General features: G+C 38.0%; 2 protein-coding genes across 4 annotated transcripts in view; both read left to right on the top strand.

Annotated features, from left to right (window-relative positions):
- Positions 1–1,383, top strand: part of smc3 (structural maintenance of chromosomes 3) — a 32,847-nt gene extending 31,464 nt beyond the window's left edge. The window contains exon 29 of the mRNA XM_028595852.1: positions 761–1,383. Coding sequence (XP_028451653.1) covers positions 761–832 — 72 coding nt within the window. The 3' untranslated portion in view covers positions 833–1,383. The remainder of the gene's footprint in view (positions 1–760) is intronic.
- Positions 1,384–14,878: 13,495 nt separating this feature from the next.
- Positions 14,879–20,499, top strand: part of rbm20 (RNA binding motif protein 20) — a 53,881-nt gene continuing 48,260 nt past the window's right edge. The window contains exons 1-2 of one of the 3 annotated variants that reach the window (XM_028591834.1): positions 14,880–15,597; positions 19,211–19,311. In XM_028591834.1, the coding sequence (XP_028447635.1) occupies positions 19,298–19,311 (14 nt within the window). In that variant the 5' untranslated portion in view covers positions 14,880–15,597; positions 19,211–19,297. Of the gene's footprint in view, positions 15,598–19,210; positions 19,312–20,499 lie in introns of all 3 variants that reach the window. The other 2 variants (XM_028591844.1, XM_028591828.1) reach the window with 2 other exon arrangements.

A 20,499-nucleotide genomic window follows, 5' to 3' on the forward strand; every position in this document is an offset into this window, starting at 1 on the left:
GATTGAACGTGCAGTTGTAGAGTTGTTTGAGATTAAACTTTAAAGCATGATTCAGCATAAACACACAAACTCAACACATAATCAGTAGTGTCTGGGATGGGTGAGTCAAGTGTGCAGCGAGAGTTTTGTCGTGATGCAAACAAATGGTTTACTAGCAGCTTGGTCAGAGTAAGGTTTGCTTGGCATGACCGTAACATCCAAATTGGTACTTGCTTTTGGATTATAAAAAGAGAAAGTATCTGCCAGTGTGTCATCATTATCATTCTCATCCTGGAGAGTCTAAAAAATGATGTATAACAGAGAAAAAACATTCCCCCTCCATTTCAGTACGTTTTTTACACTTCTGTTATCACATAAACAAGCATCCTCACAAAAGGGCAATATATTTTCTGTAAATTACGGTTTCGTAATACGGTAATCGTTACTGATTCTTCTTTCAGTCCACTGTGTTTTCACAATTTTCCCTGCAGGCTAGGTTGATTTTTCTGCTGAGCCGCCTGTGGCTTAATAACAAATGATCACTGCTTGTCAGAGTGGTTAAAATGGAGGCATTGATTGGTCATCGTGTGTGTGTGTGTGTGTGTGTGTGTGTGTGTGTGTGTGTGTGTGTGTGTGTGTGTGTGTGTGTGTGTGTGTGTGTGTGTGTGTGTGTGTGTGTGTGTGTGTGTGTGTGTGTGTGTGTGTGTGTGTGTGTGTGTGTGTGTGTGTGTGTGTGTGTGTGTGTGTGTGTGTGTGTGTGTGTGTGTGTGTGTGTGTTTAGGTGAGTCACATCGATGTGATCACAGCGGAGCAGGCCAAAGACTTTGTGGAGGATGACACCACCCATGGTTAATAGCTCTCAGCTCTTCATCATCCTTCCCGCCCCCTCCTCCTCTACAGTGCACTGCGTAGCTTGAAGACTTCCACAACAGGGCCCAAAGACATCATTTTCCCACTCGATCCACTAACCTATTTTAGTCTGTTAAAGATAAACAATGCAGCAAGTCTTATGCTTCTCAGACTCCTCTCCAAAGAGTGGATTAAATTGGATATGCTTAGAAAACCCCAGCTCGAAATAACTGATATTTACTGTTTACCTTTGACATCATTCCAGGCGGAAACTACAAATTTGAGGAAAAGGTTCTACAAAAAAAAAAAAAAAAAAAAATCTGCGTGCAGAGGACATTTGTTTTGTGACATTTACTTGCATTTCTGTGCCTCTGTGTTTATCAACAACACTGGATCACACTGACAACTTACAAAAGTGTAGCTGTTTTACACTGAAATTAATTTAGTCTAAAGAGGTCCTCCAGAGCACAAACCTTTTGGGTTACTGTGTTACAATTTTTCTGTCAAACAATAGTTTTAAGCAGAATTTTGGTAATCTGTTATTTGAAATGCAAAGTACAACAGATGCTCTAAAAGATAACAATCTTTCAGGGCCGTTTCAGAAAGCAGATCATCTTGTGTACAGTTGAGACAGTTGAATTTTGATATTGATACTTAGATGAAGATTGTTAAAGCTCAGTGGAGATGGGAAGGTTCTCGAGCCGATCTGGATTTTTGTTTTTGTTGCCACCCTCGGAAAAAGAGTTTTTGTTCACTCTGAGGTTTCTGTAATGTATACTCTTTATACCCGTGAAACAATTCTAACTTGTATATGTCATAACCAGCCATGTGGCTTAAAATGTTTAAAGGTTGTGGTTCTTTTTTTCTTACTGTATTGTGTAATTTCCTGTTTTTAGGTCACTTAAATATGTGAAAGGTTTAATTCCAAACACCAGATATCCATTGTGGAAATCAACACAGCTCCCTGATTTCATCAGTCAATATTTCAAAAAGCTGAAGGGACTCAGTGATTGATAACCATATCTTATTGGGTCCTGAAATATCTTCAGTAGAAGTGACGCTTTTCTGGAATGCCAAGTTGTAATTTATCATTTCTTGATTTCCTAACTGGATATATTGTTTGGCATTAAACTCCTCATATGTTGCACCTAGTTTCAAATCTGATTTTTAAATTTGGTTCATTTTATGTTATTAGAAAACATACAAAAATAATAAAAGATTTAAAAAATAAACTGTGACAGTCATTGTTGCATCCCACTTAATGAGACCACTAGGTGGTGCTGTGCCATTGATACCTGACATCCTAACATGGTCAAAGCAGTATTTAGACAGAGGACAGGTCTGAACTTTTGAGGAAATATATGATACATTCTTCAAGAGGGCTTTACAGTATAATTATTTGAAAATCCAAAATTGTGTTGCTGGAACCAAATCTGTTCCGAATTGATCTTATTTTTACTTGTATTTACAAATATATTTTTCCACTAACTTACGAACAATGTTGAATTTCAACATGTGTTCTCATATTCCATGATTGTATTCTGTTGGTATTTATAATTTCTGTTTTTGTTACCTATTTCTTTATATTGTGTGTACAGTATGCCTGTATTTAATCTTAAAATATCTAGGAAGGAAGAAACTCCATCCCGCTTCAGATTCAGCATGGAGACAGTGGACACGCGGTCAGAACCTGGCACTCATTACGCAGCCCTTACACCTCCAGTTATATTTCTGTTTTTGATATCAATGATAAGGTTGAATCCCAGTGTGTCAGGGGAGATCCCACATGTTGCGCATACACAGCCATCATTCTAGTGTAACATCACCTTGCACTGACTGCGTATCTGACAGGTCATGGCCTCCTGAGATGGATTGGTGGACCCGTGTGGTAATGCTGCAGACATCCAAAGCATCTCCACCCGGTGTGTTCGCCAGGGCTCACATGGTACGTGACGTCAGAGGGTGTTTTTCATATTTGGACTCCACTTTATTACATCAGTTATATTGTTAGACATCACCTAAAGCAGAAATACATTTCTGGGCTGCTGTTGGAGGGAGATAATGGGTATATTTTGGTTAACACTCCCTAGACCTTCTGTATCTTGGTAACCACTGCTTTACGTCACACTCTCTGCTGTACTGCTCTCTACAGCTTTTTCAACAACTAATTCACACTTCTGAAGTGAACACCTGCCCCCCCTTCTCACTCCTTAGCTCTTATTCCTCTGCCATCTTCTCCACCATACACATTATTCTGGTATATAAGGAACATCTATTTACATTTCTACACTCCATTCCTGTTTGGTTGTGAGAAGTTTAGTACACAATGGCAATGATCAAAGATGACGTTCTGAATAAGTGTTCCAATTGCCTGAGATGCAATAATGCACACTGTTCATAACTATTTACAAACAAAACAAACCAGTATATCCTTGTTATCATGGTGTGCACGGGGATGCCCACATTTTGTCATTTAGATCTTAGTACAGTGCAACGCTCTTTCCAACTAAAAGATAGATTTCAGGTATAAAAGTTATGTATAGATGTTATTTATTGTTCTCATATATACTCATAGGTATACAAAAAAAAAGATCATTTTACACAGTAGAGTGATACCAGACGTTAATATAAAGCAGATGTATTCGTTTCAATTCACGAGAGTGAATGTTAGTACAACAAAAATGTAGTATGCAGCTATTTGTTGTATGACTTTAGTTGTCCTTTAGTTGTGTTCTTTCACCCTTCAAGTTATCACCCATATTATCTGCACTTGATGTTTTTCTGATTCCAATAAATGTGAACCACACTGACCGCAAAGTCAGTTTATAAAAAACTGGTGCCAACACGTCAGTGAGCCTGGTGTGGTATTGACAGAACACCTCATCCCTCTGTGCCTGGGCCTGCCAGCAGAGAGCAGATCTGTCGCTCTGCTTGCCAGATATTATCAACCCTGCAAGGTATCTGTCGGAGAGTCAGCTGTCAGATGATGAGGATCAGGAAGACCTTCTGCCGTATTCTCAAAACTCCTCTTCAATTTCCTTCCATCTCCCTCTCTTCTCATATGTGTGAATTGTGTTAAAGTTAAAGCTCATATTTTTTCTTATGTTGGAATTCAGACATCATTAGTGTTAGTATTTACACCTGTGCTTTTCCTACTGTGGCATGTCAAAATATATTGGTGAAGCTTATTAGACAAAAGGGTCTTGTTACATTTTAGCTAGTTGACTTCATTAGCTTTGGCTAGTAAGATTGCTAGTTAGCCAAACTAGCTATAACCGTCTTGGTAAACTACTTGGTTAGCCTTACGGCCTTCCAAAATAATGCTGTAGATTTTCTAGTTAGAGGTCACATTAAGAGGAAATTAAAGTGCCACTCTAGTTACTTTAAATTGTTACAGCTACTGTATTAAGTTAAGTTAGTGTAATACGGCACCAGTTAGCCAAGAACTGCCACAAATCTAGTTGAAAGTTGTGTTTCGTTAAAGGCATATATTAGGGAAGCATTCAGGATTACATTTCCTCTAGACCTGTAGTTTGATTATTAAATATAATTTGATTGTAAATTGTAAAATATACCAAATTGCTCAGTCTGTGGGGAATTGGCTTGGAAACCGGAGGCTTCCTGGTTCAAGTCCTTGTATGGACCACATACGAGTGTGGACTGGTAGCTGGAGAGATGCCAGCAACAACCAACATGGCCATAGGCAGCCCAGTCACTTTGACATCTCTCCATTTAATGTGTGTGTGTGTGTGTGTGTGTGTGTGTATTTCAAGCCTGTGCGCAATATACTAATAACAGTGTGACAAAAGGTAATTTTCATTTAGGGATTAATAAAGTATGTCTTTTTCTTCTTTTGTATAGCAGGCATTTTCTCCCACTCCCTAATCCTCCCCTCCCTCCTTTGCATCTCCTCTTCCCTCCATTCTCAGACAATAAACACCATATCTTTTCAAACATCCACTTGCCCCGCTGCCATCTGGTATCCAAATGTGGAGTACAGTAATGAACAGATAATACTAGCTCCCATAATCAAGCTCATTATCATAAAAAGAGACATAAAGCTGTCCTGCTTTTTTACAGTCAACAAGTTAATTTGTTGTCTAACAGGTGCTTTTTAACTGTGGAGGAGGAGCAGGAGCAGGAGGGTGCCCCTGTGAACAGACTGGCTCTGTCCTTGCACTTCATGGTGGTCCATCTGCCATGCAGGACTGACGGGCTGACTGACTATCTTTCTCCGCAGCTCCAAAGTCATCTCCATATCCATCTGTTTTATCTGCCTGTTAGATGATCGGTCTGTCATCTGTCTGCTTGTCTCGGTGCCTATCGCAGACATGTGATCCTGGTCTGTAAAAAGTTCCTATATAAACATATTACTGTTCCAAAGCCTGAGCTGGAGCCTGCATGTGGTGGTGATGGATGATTGCAGGCTGCCGAGCAAAAGATCACTGATGAGAGATGGGGTTTTATGGGCATTGTTTTGGTCTGGGGAAATACAATCTCATTCATTAAATTGAATCTGAAATCTTTTTTTTTTTTTTTGGCAAAGTATGGGCTTGCAGTGGTAGTTTGTATGTTCAGCAGGTGGGAGTGACATTAGAGACCTCCCCCTTCCTGTGATTTAATTATCTCATTTCCCCACATTGTTAGATTATTATGGTAGAATTTTGTATGGTGATTTGTTAATAATTACAGCTAACTGTATGCCGTCATGCAAGCAACTTAAATATCTGTGTTCCTGTGAACGCAACATTACACTTCTGTTGCGTGAACTGCTCAGAGTCTTTGATTTTCTACTGAGGTAACAAACTGATGTCTCTAGTTATCATATTTAAATGACTTAATTGAGCATTTGCCATAGACCCCCCCCCCGCACACACTTTGTTTTGAGCTGCTAAATTATTTAGGCTACATTTTTGTTCACTGCACCTCTAGCTAGATACACTACCGTAGCTTATTTTACCTGTTGTACATCCAAGGTTGTAACAGACATACCGGTAACTGCAGTAAAGCTAACTTGCTAACGCTAAGATTAAGCTAGAATATGATGGCCACGCTAGTTTGCAAGACTAGCCAGTTAGCTTTAAAAAAAACAACCACAACAAATGCATTATATAAAATCTTACAGGTGAGTTAACATGACATCTCTGACTGAACAATGCAGCTGTTGATTGTCCAAAACATTTTAATGTTACTGTTATTGCAGATTATACAGATAATCAAACGAGGTGTTTCAAGAGTAACAAACTTAGGCTAACTGCCATACCAAGGAAAGGACTGAGAGATGAATTCAAGTCCTGGGTAAGTTGTAACAAAAAAAACGACTCATTTTTCTAGACAGAAATTTAAATTGCCATTGCTTGTGTAGGTGTGTATTGTTGACTTAAACTACATTTAAATATGTTATAGTCTATGGTGTGGACCTGATATGGGATTATTTTTGTGCCTTTAATTCCAAGAAAAACTTCTCAAGTATCAAACAAAAAACAATAAAAGAAAGTGTCACCTCAAAGGTAAAACGTAAAACTTGCAAACAAAACATTTGTGTAGTCGTAAACTGTTGGTCATTTATTTGTTTGATAATATGTCCTTCTGTTTACAGTTCCCTCTGCTTCTTTCTCAATGATCAGTCTTTTGCTCTCTCTCCATCACGTTTGCAGTTGCGCTCCCAGCTTTCTCGTTTGCGCTTCCAAATTCTTTGTTTGCAATTCTGGCACAAACCTCTCGCGTGGAAGGGTCTTACAGGGGTGCGTCCCCATTGGCTAATGAGTTTTTGGAGTCATTTGAGTGACAGCTCAGTGCCTAGCTGCTCTGATGTTTCAGTGCAGCTAACGTTAGAGACTTTGGAGGACATTCAAACAACTCTACACAGCGGATTCCTACAAGATTAATAAAATGTACTGTAAGTATCGATCATATATATTGTCTTTGATCTACGTTGCAAGCATGGTTACTAGACGTTTGTTGTTTTATTGTGTTAAGTTACTAGCTAGTAAAGCTGTGTACGTTAGCATTTATCGTTAGCTAACTGCTAAGGAGGATTAAAGGACATATTATCAAACGAATAAAAGACCAAAAGTTTACGACTACACAAATGTTTTGTTTGCGAATTTTGAGTTTTACCTTAAGAGGTGACATTTTTTTTTCTTGTGTTAGGATTTTTGTTTGATACTTGAGAAGTTTTGCTTGGAATTAAAAGCACAAAAATAATTCCATAGGCTTAAGGCATTTATTGTAAACACGCACGATACACAGCAGATTATTTCATGACGGTATTAAGGATACCTTGCGTTAAGATGAGCAATTAACATACTGTATGTATGGTGAAATATATTTATTACCTTTTGATTTTTTTTCTTCAAATACCTTTCAAAGCCAGGAGGGGAAAAGACCATCCTTTACATCATTTTTCGTAAAACAAAGTGCAACCCCCACAAATTTATTACAAAATGTGGAGAAAGTTATTTCATATTGCGTTCAGGGTTTTTAGTACAAAATGCGGCAGATTATTACATAATGTAGGTGTTAATACACAATGAAATGAAAATGTATTAGATTTTGATGTTTTATTACGTAATGCGTTGTTACAGGCTTGCTTGTCCCGCTGCTTAGAGGACAATTGATTTTCTAATTGTTATGTAAAATGTAGGCTATTATAGGTTATGTGTGCAGCAGTATGTTTGTGTTGCATATATCCTCATCACTATATGGTTAATCTGGATCAACGGAAGTACATTTCCAGGATAATTGCCTGAAATCTGGCGCCGGATGTCCCTCACCTTCTGCTCCGTGTGTTGCCGTTCTCAAACTCGGTTTGCTTCGGGAAACAACAACAAACTTCAAGCCAGCAAGTTACACGCTGAAAATGGCAATTTCTGAAGAAAATGTGGATCGTGCAACAAGGCAGGCCTGCTTTGTTCTTTCAGGGAATGATTGTAAAGATTTACAAAGAATATGTTGGTGGGGATTGCTATGGACAAAGTACACACGGCGATACACTAGTAAGAGCAAATCACGTTTAACCATGTACCCAGCTAATTTAAATAGCTCACGCTACTGTATTGTGTGAGCAGTTACCTTTATTTAATATATTATGGCATTTCTTTTGTGTTGAAGTGTTCCACCAAAACAAGTTCCTTCCCGAGACCATTTTGCAGAGCCACCGTCGCTGCGTCCGGAGCTTAAGTAATATCAATAAAAAATACTGATTAGAATTCAAAATAAAGAATAATATTAGTTTTGAGCTTCTCAGACTAACGCCCATGTATTTAGCTGACAAGAATCTGCCTGACAGAGAGACATTAAGTTAAGTCCTGTGGTCTTCTGTTGAGCTGCTGGAGCCCTGCACGAGGCCCTGGCTCAGACTCCGTGGAACCAAAGGTCACCAGCCGATCTGGCTCCTGATTTCACTACATGACCCTAGCTGCTGGCCTGAGGCAAAGTGTAATGTGCTCAAGGAAGATCAGTGTTGTTATAATAGCTTATTCTGTGATTAACATGGCTTTTTAACCTTCTGTAATTTAAACTGAATTGCTGTAAAATTTACAAAAAAAACAACAGGAGTGTTTTGATCTTTAAGATTTGGTTATTCATTTCTATTATTTTCATTGTTGTGCTATTTTTGCACTTCACTTCAGAGAGATTACTTGTCAATCAAACAACATGAATGGCATTTGTCATAAAAAAAATTATCTTGTTAATATTTGAGATTCGGAATAAATCTGTGCCGGGGGCTCATGGTGTCTATGGCTGCTTGTGCTAACTATGAAGTTCTTCGTTCAAAAAGAGTCCGCGTGTCCTGAACGTCGCAGGACTTTTCCAGGGAAAGACCTACCCAATACCAGGTATTTCATAGCAGCAACTTTAAAACCTTTGATAAACTGGGAATATTTTGATTAATTAAATAAATAAACAAAAAAACTACATTTATTTATTTGTTCTGTAGATTAATATTCTAAATATTACATTTGAAGGCTTACATTTCACTGTGATTTCTTTAGGTCTGGCAACAATACTTGTGTGGTTTATAAGTAAACAATTATTAGTAGTGTCGTTATAACAAAGGCATTTTCACTGCTACTTAAGTGCATTCTAAAATCAGAATTTCTACTTTTTTGCCCCTAAGTAGAGTTTTGAGTAGTATTTTCCCCAATAACTTTGAAAGGTGAAAATTCCTATAGCCTATAGTTATGCTGCTACAGTTTAGTCAGGAGAATATTTCATTTCATTTTGCTGTTAACGTCTTTTCTGTGACACTACAATCTTTAAGCAAGTTCTTAGAAGTGTTCTTTTATGGAGAACAGATCTCTGAGTTAAGGAGGGATGGTTGACAAGGCGTATACAGAGATGCTGCAGTCAGGATTCCACTTTGATGATTTCACTGAAATCACATGCAACTAAGAAACTGAAAGCGGCAAGAGCTACTTTCTTAACATAATAGCTTTTTTCACTATTTGCCTTCTGCTTGAGTCATATTTAAGTCAAGTAATAGTACTTCTACTTCAGAATAATGTTATGATTCTTTTCATCCCTGACAGGAACCTCGACTGAGTAACCTGTCTTTACTCACTGCTACCCATCAAAGGATTATTATGGTAAGTGTGAAGTTGTAAATTCAGTTTAATTTTTATTCACACATACAAGTTAGATTACCAATTTAACTACAAGAATCTGTTCAATCTTTTTTTATTTTTATTTTTTTTACAAGACTTGCCACTTAGTTATTGTAGGGGCTGTTTAAGTCTATAAAATGCGAACGTGTTAACAAACTCTTTCCTAATCTCAGCTGTTTAAAGCTTCTCAGGTTTGGGACTGAATCCATTCACACAGGATCTGATGCAGGTTCCATTGCTGGTGTTAGTGTCATTCATGTGTATAAAACGTTAACTGTTTATAAACTCACTTCTATTTTTGGCTGTTTAAAAGAGGCTTTTTTTCCTTTGTGTGCTCCATAAAGGCAGTGACACGATTAGACGATAGCGATTCTGTCGCATGGCTGTGTGTCACTGTGTATTTTAGTTCAACAATAAAAAATGCAACTGCTGTCAAAAGAATTTACAGGCTGTTGTTGTCAGTGATTGCTGGTGCCTCATTCCTTTTTTAAGCTGGTTTTATGAGGGCATATGTTCTCTGGATCCATGGACAAATGCTGATAGCTGGTCATGACTTCTCAGAAGTCTGGGTTAGCCACGAGGGCACCAATGTCTGTACTGCAAGTTTTTTTTGTAGTAATTTAGACAAACCGTTTTGACTGAGCGTGTGTCTATATTTTCCAGGCTGTAGATGTGTGCACATGCTTGGGTTCTACACATCTGTAAATTGATCAATTGGCACACTCATATTATGAAAGAAGTGAAGCTATGTTTTAAGCCCAACAGCTTCAGGACAGATCAACCTGCAATGGAAACTGCAAACCCTTTAATGAGATAGCAAGAAACCTAAGACTTTTCTTGGCATGGGATTATTGGTGAATTTTATTTTGATTGTGTGCTCCTGCCAGAGGCTTTTTCAACCTGCAAAGTATGCCCTTCTGGGAGACATTTTGAATCCAATGAAATGTTTGTTCTCTTTGACAAGAAATGAATCATTTAAAAAGATACATTTATCTTAAAGAATTGTATGAAACTATGTATGTCATTGTTACTTGCTGGTGTGTCTGTTCAAGTGTGCACACAATAAAAGAGGCCTGCTGAAATAGATACCTTCTTCTCATGCAATGACCATAACCACTTATGACCTTCAGTGTGTGTGTATGTAAGTGTGTCACATGTGTTTGTGAATGAATTTGTGAACTTTGGCTTGTCACATACTGTTGCCTGCTCAGTTCTCAACATAGAGGGCTCACTCTAATGAGGCTAAAGGTAGACTATTAGAATAGTTTTAATTAACAGACTAAGCCTGGTTAAAGGCTTCACACGTGTCAGCCTAAATCCACTGCAAAATAAACATTCCCCTCTTTATGGGAATGCTCAGCTTCAGAGTGACGTTCCCAGCTGCACCCGCAGCATTTTCTGGAAAACTGATCGCCTGGAAAGGGAGATGTTCTTACTTAGCACAGTCTTACTTTGGTATTTGGCAAATGGTATGGATTGTCAGGGTTATCTTTGTTTCACTGAGTTATTGTGTCACAAAATAAAATGGTGATACTGATACAGAGATGTGCCATTACATTTTTCATCCAACCAGATTAGCACAAACCATTTCCCTGTTCCCTTTATCCCCGTAAAACTAGAAACACTCTAAATACCTCATAATTTTCTTCTAATGACTGCATGCATGGTAAAATATACTGTACTGCTAAATCCACATCAATTTTGGGACACACTGTAAGCTTAAACACTGAGACACACACACACACACACACACACACACACACACACACACACACACACACACACACACACACACACACACACACACACACACTTTGAAGTCTGCCTTGATTATTTTCCAAAATATATAGAAAAAGTGTGACACACTTTACTTGAAGGTATCTACATAAGAGTGACATGAACACATGACACAGTCATGACACATGAACCCTAATCCTAACCCTAACTTGTCATGACAAAAACGAATGATACTTACTAAAAGAAGCGTTACTTATGTCCTAAACGTTCATGACTTGTTTATAATGTTTATGACACATTCATGACAGTCTCTTATGTAGATACCTTCAAGTAAAATGTAAATAAAAAATGTTCTTTCCATACAGACATTTACAATATTTCAGGCAGTTAAATTTAATCATATATTTGCAGACCACAGAGACAACTTCTCTCGTCATACAAAACATGCAGGTCTATCGAGTAGGGCTGGACATTCCTATTTTTAGTATCTATCAGCAGTGCTAGAGAGGATGGTTGGATGTTTTGTGAGAGACTCAAATATTCTGAGCATTTGACTTCTTCAAAAGATGAATTCCCATAACATGTAGAATCAATCATTTCAAATGTAAAAAACAATGCAACGAAAGTAAAAGGCTTAAACTTGTTTCTTCAATATATGCACTAATAAGTGCATATATTGAAGAAACAATATGCACTAATAAGTAAATCTAATAAGAATTAACCAACTTAAAACACATTTACAGACAATTGTTGAGTAATGTAAGTGTTCAGTGGGGATTTTAGTACAAGAGTAGTAAAGGGAAACCACTTGTTTGCACCCCTAGCTTCAGGTAAATCCTTTTGCAACGGGGAGCTGTATCTGCAAATCCGGCTTCTCGTCTTGTTGTGACTCAGACTTCCACACTTTTTCATCGGTTAGTTCTCTTTCTGCCACTCTAAATCATCAAAAAGGACTTTTCATCACTCAGTATTTCAACCACAACTGGCTACACTGAATATGACGGATCACTTCTCAGCATGTTCTCAGTTCACACAACTGCGCTAATGTTAGCTCGTGAAGGAAGCATTGGTGAATTATGGGAAATGGGGTTCAATGGCACACTTTTAGAATAGTAAGAAGGCTTTACTGATATTCTGATTGACTACTAACACCATAATGATTAGAACTAGACAGCATTTTTACACGGGCAGTACACAGGCAGACACACGCACAGACTCTAGTTCTTTGACATGGGTGTCACTGTGATCATTTTTAAAGGTTGGATTAGCGGCAGTAAAGTCGTATGTGTGTACTGTATGTAGGTGTTTGGTCAGTGTAACGCTTAGCAGTTAAATTTTCTAAACACAAACGGACATTTGGGAAAACAGAAAAATGGGTTCAAATATCCAATTTTTCATTTTTTTTCCACCTTGACAAATTCAATTTTCTGTTTTTATTGAGAGAATCAGAAATTTAGAAAATTACAAAATTGCGTCTGGGCTCCAGTTATTCAATACTGCAATGGTGTTCTCTCCCTCGTTCCGCCTAGTTACCAACGATTGGTTGGATATTATCGTGGATAGACTCTGGGGTCAGAGGTGCTTGCAACTGATTGTTTTGAGTGGGGGGTGGGGCGGGGCAGGGCGTAGCTAGGCGGAACGAGGGAGAGAACACCCATTATTCAATACTGCAATATACAATTATTCAATACTGCAATGGTGTTCTCTCCCTCCCTCGAGCCCAGACGCAATTTTGTAATTTTCTAAATTTCGGATCCTCTGAATAAAAACAGAAAATTGTAAAAACAGTTTAAAGATCCAATTTTTGAATTTGTCAAGGCGGAAAAAAACGAAAAATTTGATATTTGAACCCATTTTTCTGTTTTTCCAAATTTCCGTTTGTGCTTAGAAAATGTAACTGATAAGCGTTACACTGACCGGGTCCATTTTCAAAAAGTTTTTCCATTCTGTAAATTGCTGCAGTGCAGTTGCTCATTTGTTTTAATATCAAAGAGTATGGTGATGTACGAGAAGGGAACTGTTAAAATGTATGTACAAGAAACATCCTTTCAGTACATTTGTGAAAGTAACTATTGTATTGGGGATGTGGATTTTGATGGTTCTGAAAGATTGCTGGAGATTCACTGGACAAACAAGTTTTATTGTAATTCACTTACAGTATGTTACTGCCATGCTCAACACTGAGTCATTCAGACGAGCACCATTATAAAAAACACTTCATGCTACAGTGGTATCTGCTTTCTCACAGGGCCGAAAATAAGTTGGGGGATTGTTATGTAGAGTCACATGACTATATGCAGATGCTTGCAAACACGCAATGCTTAGCGAGTGTTTCCTTGTTGTTGTCAGCAAGGAATCTGTCAGATATGTTTTGACTTTTGCCATTCATCATCGAAGCAGACAATGTGAAGATGGAGAGAATGCTTTCTCTCTTGGTGGATTAAGAAAGTGCTTTACCATGATGTATGATCCAGGTCCTTGTGCACTGCTGAGAGAGAGACAATGTGCTTTTGTCTGCAGTCGGCTGAGATTTGAAGTGATCAACAATGTCCCTAGACAGTAATTCTGAAATACACCACACATTTACATTTGACCATAAACTTGTAGAATGCAAAGCAACTTTTTGCCTTGCCTTATTTGCTCGAATTTGACTGCTAGACTGTTTTTGCAGTCTGTGTTTATCCTTCCCTGATAGCCGCTATCTGTAACACACGCACCAACCATGTGTGTGGAGTGAGTGTGTGTATGTGTGTGTGTGTGACACATCTTATGAAGTAGATTCATAAAGTCCTAGAATAAGTCAAAATGTCAAATTACACCATAAGAATGCTTGAGTCGTGTGAACTTAAGCCAGTTGTTAGTGTTTGTTAACATTAGAAAACTTTGTAAAATCCATTCATCAAATTTACACCACTTTTCTAGATTAAAGCAAAGTAGCAACTTTTCTTTGTGTTTTGGCTGTATATAATCTATTATATCCTTTCTATTTTTTAGCTCTTATTTATCATCTTATCTGTTAACCTTTAAAAGGTGTCACAATTTGTTGTGAATCCTGAGTCAAACAAATCATTTGTAAGCAAATATCTACTTTCAAATGATTATGTTTCTATGTGGAGACAGAGTTTCGGTTTCTGGAAATAGACATGGGACCTCAGATTCTCAGACTGATCCTTTGGAAACAGTCTATGCTCCCAGTCACAATATTAATCCCCTTGCCAAATGACAACCTATCTATCCTATCCTATCAAACCAAAATAAATAAAGAATAAAAAATCCAACCTGGCAACACCAAGATAGACCTTGTCTCTTCCTTTTGAGGAGTGGTATATCCTTTAAGGATTTCCGATGTGCTCTTACTCAGTACTATTCTTCAGCTAATGGTGATTTATTACCAAAGACGCCCCACCTTTTGGCTCACAGATGTGAAACCTCAGACTGCCAGACCATTACAAAATGTGAATAATCTGACACGGTGTTTCAGGGGCTGGAGATCTGACCCGTCCAGTGATTCAGCAGCTAAATTGATACCGACACCTACTGAGTGACTGATTGCATTCCCAGAACCCCAGTGCTTCCCTTCATTGGCCAGACTATGTGAGGGTGTGTGTGTCTGTGGGTTTGTGTTTGTGTGGGACTGTAGAGGTGATAATCAGTTGTGGCAGGAGGGACTTTCTTTTCCCTGTTGTGCCGCGTGGAGTTGTCCCGGGCAGGGACTCCTAGTTGGTCCCTTCCAATTCACACCCCTTCTGCTGTCCCCTGAGCCCACCTCTTCTGTTATTCTCCCTTAAACTTCACTCAGTCAGCGTCCTGTTTGCCTTTGAAGAGGCTCTGTTCTGATTCCCCCATCTTTTGACACTTGAGAGAAGAGTGAAGGAAAGTCTTGTAGGTGTACATTGCGTAGGTCATAGGGAAAGAGAGTTGGAGAGAAGAGGCTAAAGGGTGCTTTGCTGCCTTTTGCCTTTGCTGCCTTTGCTGCCTTTGCTGCCTTTGCTGCCTTTGCTGCCTTTGCTGCCTTTGCTGCCTTTGCTGCCTTTGCTGCCTTTGCTGCCTTTGCTGCTGTCGATCAGGACTAGCTGAGTGGAAGAGCCCCTGCTGAAAAGCTCAGCAGCCGGTCTTTTCCTTCCTGCTGGCCTCTCTGTCATCTGTCCATGCAGTAAGGGGAGAGAAAAACAGAGCAGGCTATAGAAGGTTGGCTCATCAGGACTCGCTGTCTTTGGTCTGTGGTAGTTATTTTTGAAGGGAGTGTTTGGGGAGGTTCAGGGTGTTAAGGCTGCAGGTGGTGCTAGGGAGTTTGTTTGGCCATGCAGCAAGCTTGGGATCGGACAAGTAGCACTGACTTGGTCAAGAGAGGCCATACAAAAATGCTGGGAAAAGGACAAAGTGGCGGATACCCCCCCGAGACAACGAGTGAACTCTTGCAGAGGTAAGAGAAAGTTATGTCCACCACAAAATCAGCAGGTGTATACAGTATAAGCACATCCCTGGTGCTCACATAGCTGTAGGAAAAAATGAATATGTTCCACAGGGATTTGGATGATGGTATTTGTGATTACACTGTAACTTCCAAATGTAGCTGTGGTGGTGGGAAGTATTTCTGGAAGATGAATTATATATGTGCTGGAATGTCCGCCCGTATGAAACCTCCCGCAGTGTGTCTGGACTGAATTATATATCAATAATACTACAATCTGCAGTTTGTCTCTTAACTAAGTATTTGGATATTTCTCATAAAGTAGTATGGGTTTTTATTTAAAGTTACATTAATCTCAAGTTGTACACAGCATAAAGGTGTTTGTGTTTAGGTAAAGACTGGCCTGACTACTCAATATAGGTGAGAGACAGTCATTGCATTAATTTGTATTATACGCTATTATACATATACATCCTTGCAACTAACTAATGTTGCACAATTAACTGTTAATTAGTTTCTTGTATTAAGTACTTAGACTAAAACATGGGAGTAGGTTTTATTAAAACAGAAAATTTCAATTAGCTATAAATTCTTTGTAAAAAAACTCATGTTCTTAACTTTATCTGCCACAAAATCAAATTTTTGGTTGGCATTTTACAAAGAAACAAATTTGGGACAGGGTGCAAAGTTGAATCTTATCTTACATTTTTACAACTATTATATGTATTGTGTACATCAAGGAGAATAACATATAATTTTAAAAGCTATATTAATACAAAAATGTTACAAGCACATCTTTTTTAACACTGATCACATAATATTTCATGTTTGTATATTTAATATAATTAGCTAAACTACTTGCTGCTATGTTATCTTTTTTTTTTTAATCGGCATCATTCACCACAGTACTGCAATCTTTTAAGTGAATGTGGTTATCAACACAAATCTGTTTCTGATATTTACATTAAAATGATACAAAATAAGTTTTTCACTGTGTACTGCATACATAAAACAACCAAATTCATGTTGAACATACCATATCTTGTCTGTGAGACTTAAATTTTGGCGACATTTAATAAAATGTGTTCATTCAGAATTGGGAAATTACAACGCAATGTCTCTAAAACAAAAATGCATCTGGTGAAGTCATTTAAGTCAGGCCGTGAAAACATGTCAAGGCTCCACATTCAGTCTGTCAGTTTCACTACATAGCTGTATTTCAGCACCGGGTGAGGTAATAAAAAATGTTGACATATGTCACAGCTGATTTGCAGTGCAACAAAAAATGTGCTTTGCAGCTTTTTTTCTTTATGAATTAGTATTGTTGTCCACAATACAGCAGTAATGGGCACAAGCTAAAGATTGAACATCAGATTGTCACCGTTTAAGACAGTGTAGTTCGTTGCAGCCTTACTGTGTGGTTTAATGTATACTGGATGCTCCACCATGCCCTGGAAGCTGGCTTTATTGGTCAAAATGTGTCATGGCCATAGGGGTGATAATGAATAAGAGCAAATTGCACGTGCGTATTTTGTTGTTGTTGTTGTTGTTGTGGCATTATTTAATTAGATTACTTGCTAAGCGACAAAGTAAAAGGGTACAGCCGTCCATACATGGATTTTCAGTCTGCTGCTTATTTTAGATCCTCACCTAATTAAGGATGTGCCGCCACACCTGATATCCAGCAGGGTTTTCTAAGATTTTGTATAAGAAATATTTTTGTTTAAAGGTCTGTTAATGCACAACTGCTCAAAGCCATACACACCAAATTACACGTTAATGTTATTATAATTGCATATCTGTCTGTTTCCATTTCACTCTAGTTGCTGTACTGTTACAGAATATACAGTAACACTCAATTTAATTGATTGGATTTACATTGAAAATACTTAAGACTTACAATGTAGTTAGTTTTGTAAAAGCAAGTCTATTTTATTCAAATTGCCCATCATAATTCTTTTTTTTGTAAGGGGCTTTACAGCATACGACACCCTCTATCCTATGACCCTTCTTGTTTTCAAGAATTTCAAATTCCAAAATGAATAGATTAGGAATGGAGCTCGGCTTTATGCAAGAAAGCACAACATTGAATTATCTTACTGGTAATAGATTTATTACTTTATTTAATGTTTAATTATCCTACATGTTTTTCACTTTCTTATTCACTTCTTATTATTAAGTTTATTTATATGGCCCAATATTATTATGTCCACATTAACAATTGTTCCTGGCCCAGACCAAGCTTTCTAAGCAAAACTCCCTAAAAAAGCCTAATGAGAATTTTAATTTTTTAAAGGGAGAAACTAGGCTACTCTAAGAAAGATCCCCCACCTTGGACAATCCTCCAACATTGATAGATGTTGTCGATAGAAAAAGGCAATTAAAATAATCTAACAAACAAAACAAAATTAACAGAACATTGTCGAACAATATTACATTTGGATATAACATACCAATATAATAAATCAAATAGGCCCAGAGGGAGTAGCTGTATTGAACATAAACAGTTAAATAGCAGTTCGCTTGGAGGGACAAGCTTACTATATATTTTTCTTTTTTTAACACTCACCCTTTTTTAACAATTTCTTATCAATCTCTCTTAAATCCTCTCTTTTCAGAATCAGAATCAGAAAAAAAGCTTTATTGCCAAGTACGTTTTTTACACATACAAGGAATTTGTTTTAAATAACAAGGACCTTGTTTGTTCTGTTTGAGTCAGAGTTTTTTGATGTAATCATGGTTGCCGTTTCAACACCCGTCAGGGTCTTTTCAGTGATACTGCTACAGGATAAAAGTTGTGGTAGGGTTAGGTTCTGCTCTTAAGTGATATAAAACCTGTCATTTGTTGGTCATTCTCTGAACAGGCCATCAAATATTAAGACCAAGTTGTCAGTTGCAATTCATTCCTGTATGTATATATTTTGTATAATTAATATAACAATAAGTAAAAATCCACAGTACAAAGCTTTAAGCTCCGGTTGAAATGCAGATAACATAAGGCCAGGGTAAAATACAAGGTAGTACTACTTACTTTTTCCTTACTTCAAGTTAGAACTACTTACTTTTAACTCCTTATATAGTCCTAACATGATAAACTGAAATGATCTAAAAAGGTACTCTATGTGTCTTTCCTAAGGAAGGTACGATGCATCGGCCATTGCTTTAGCTTGCATGTCCGTCTACACTTAGCTGACTTTCTGTGACTGTTAAGAACGTGAACCACTGTCTACACTATACACTACACTATAAACAGTGAAAGCTGTATGGCTAAAGCTAGACAAACAAGCATGTCAATCCACTGGCCTTTTAATGTAGCTCTGTATTGTGGACCCAGGCAAGCAAGGTCAACAGTAGAAACTAGTCAGAGACAAGTGATATGATGAATTATGATGGTACTGAAAGATCCACGTAGCTAGAATTATAGTCTTGTTTTTCCTTTGGTTTGGTGATGAATTCTTTGTGATGGATTGCAACAGATTTGTGGTCAAAGATATTAGTTAAGCATGGTTAACATGTATTGTCTCTACATTTTCACATTAACATTCATCCCTTCCCTCTTTTTGCCATTTCACGTTCCTCATCTTACCGCTCTTTCCCACCTGCTGGCTCTATATCACTCTGGCAGCAGGTCACAGAAGGGAAAGTTGTCTAAGCAAATTTTACCTTGTACCACAGTCCCTGCAGCTCTTCAGCAACACACTGACGTGGGAAAATGCCACTGGAAAGGTAAATGTGACTGAGTTGTGCTTTTCTGTCATTTATTCTGCTTTATTGGGGGCCGCGCTTTGTGTTTGCGGGGTTGAGTTTTTTCTTGAAATGTTAAGCCAGCAAGAGCCGCAGCCTACGTAACCTGAAGGGACCAAATGTTACATTGCCATACTGACACTCAAGATTGTAAAGGGAGAACATTTAGCTGTAAAGCACTATAAAATAAATCCTTTAGATGTTATGTTGCCTTTTTTGTGGCACGTTGGAAAAACACTCCTGTGTCTAATGTCAATTTCAAAAGCATTAGAACAACTAAGTAATGATTGTGTAATTCCCATATTACAAAAAGAAGACATTTATCTCCCATTTTTTTCCCCCACCCCTACTATTCTTTAATTATTTTTTTTTTAAACTAATTTAATATTTAACCATGGCTGACTAAAACCAAACACTGTGGTGGCATTGTCAGTGATTGTATGGAAACAAGCAATTTATTTTGTGCAGTTACTCTGTTCTACATTCTTAAGCCAATAATTTGTTAGCTGAATCTTGCACCTTTAGGTTTGTTATCATGATAGAGGATTTTTCTGCCTATAGCGGGAGGTGTGATTTTGAATGTTTTTGTTTTGTTCTGTGACTGACCTGTGATCTATTCATCTACCCATTATCTCTGTCTGCCTAACTGGGTATGTGCTTAAATATTTCAAAATATTAGAAGAAACACCAAAGGTAGGCCCTAACTTAAACAGACTGGTGAAGTGAGAGTTTCCTGTCCCACCGAAGGTCATTAACAAGAGCTAATCTGGCGGGCTTTCTCGCACCTCATATGGCTCTACCCAAAAGCTTGTCTAGACTTAGATGTGGCGATTGATTAGGAAGCTGGCTTTACGGCTCTGTGACATTGCAGGTCTCCTTTGAAATCCATGGAATTTGTTTGAACACGGCTGAGTAAAATAAATGCAGTGAGCATTTTAATTTGTTGTTTCAGACAAGGAACAGAAACAGGATTTCAGGCACATTTTTTTTAATCCTGCAACTCAGCCGTGGTTCAAAGTTCCCCTATACAGGCTAGGTGGTTGTACGAAAAGGAAAGGCAGTGCATAAACAATGGTCAATGTGTCTATTGCCTCCTACAAAATAAAAATGTAATCTAAATTTTGAAATACCATTAGGAGGATTTTTGTGATATTTACATTAACCCCTCAC

The sequence above is a fragment of the Perca flavescens genome, chromosome 2, assembly GCF_004354835.1.
Source record: "Perca flavescens isolate YP-PL-M2 chromosome 2, PFLA_1.0, whole genome shotgun sequence".
Taxonomy (NCBI): domain Eukaryota; kingdom Metazoa; phylum Chordata; class Actinopteri; order Perciformes; family Percidae; genus Perca; species Perca flavescens.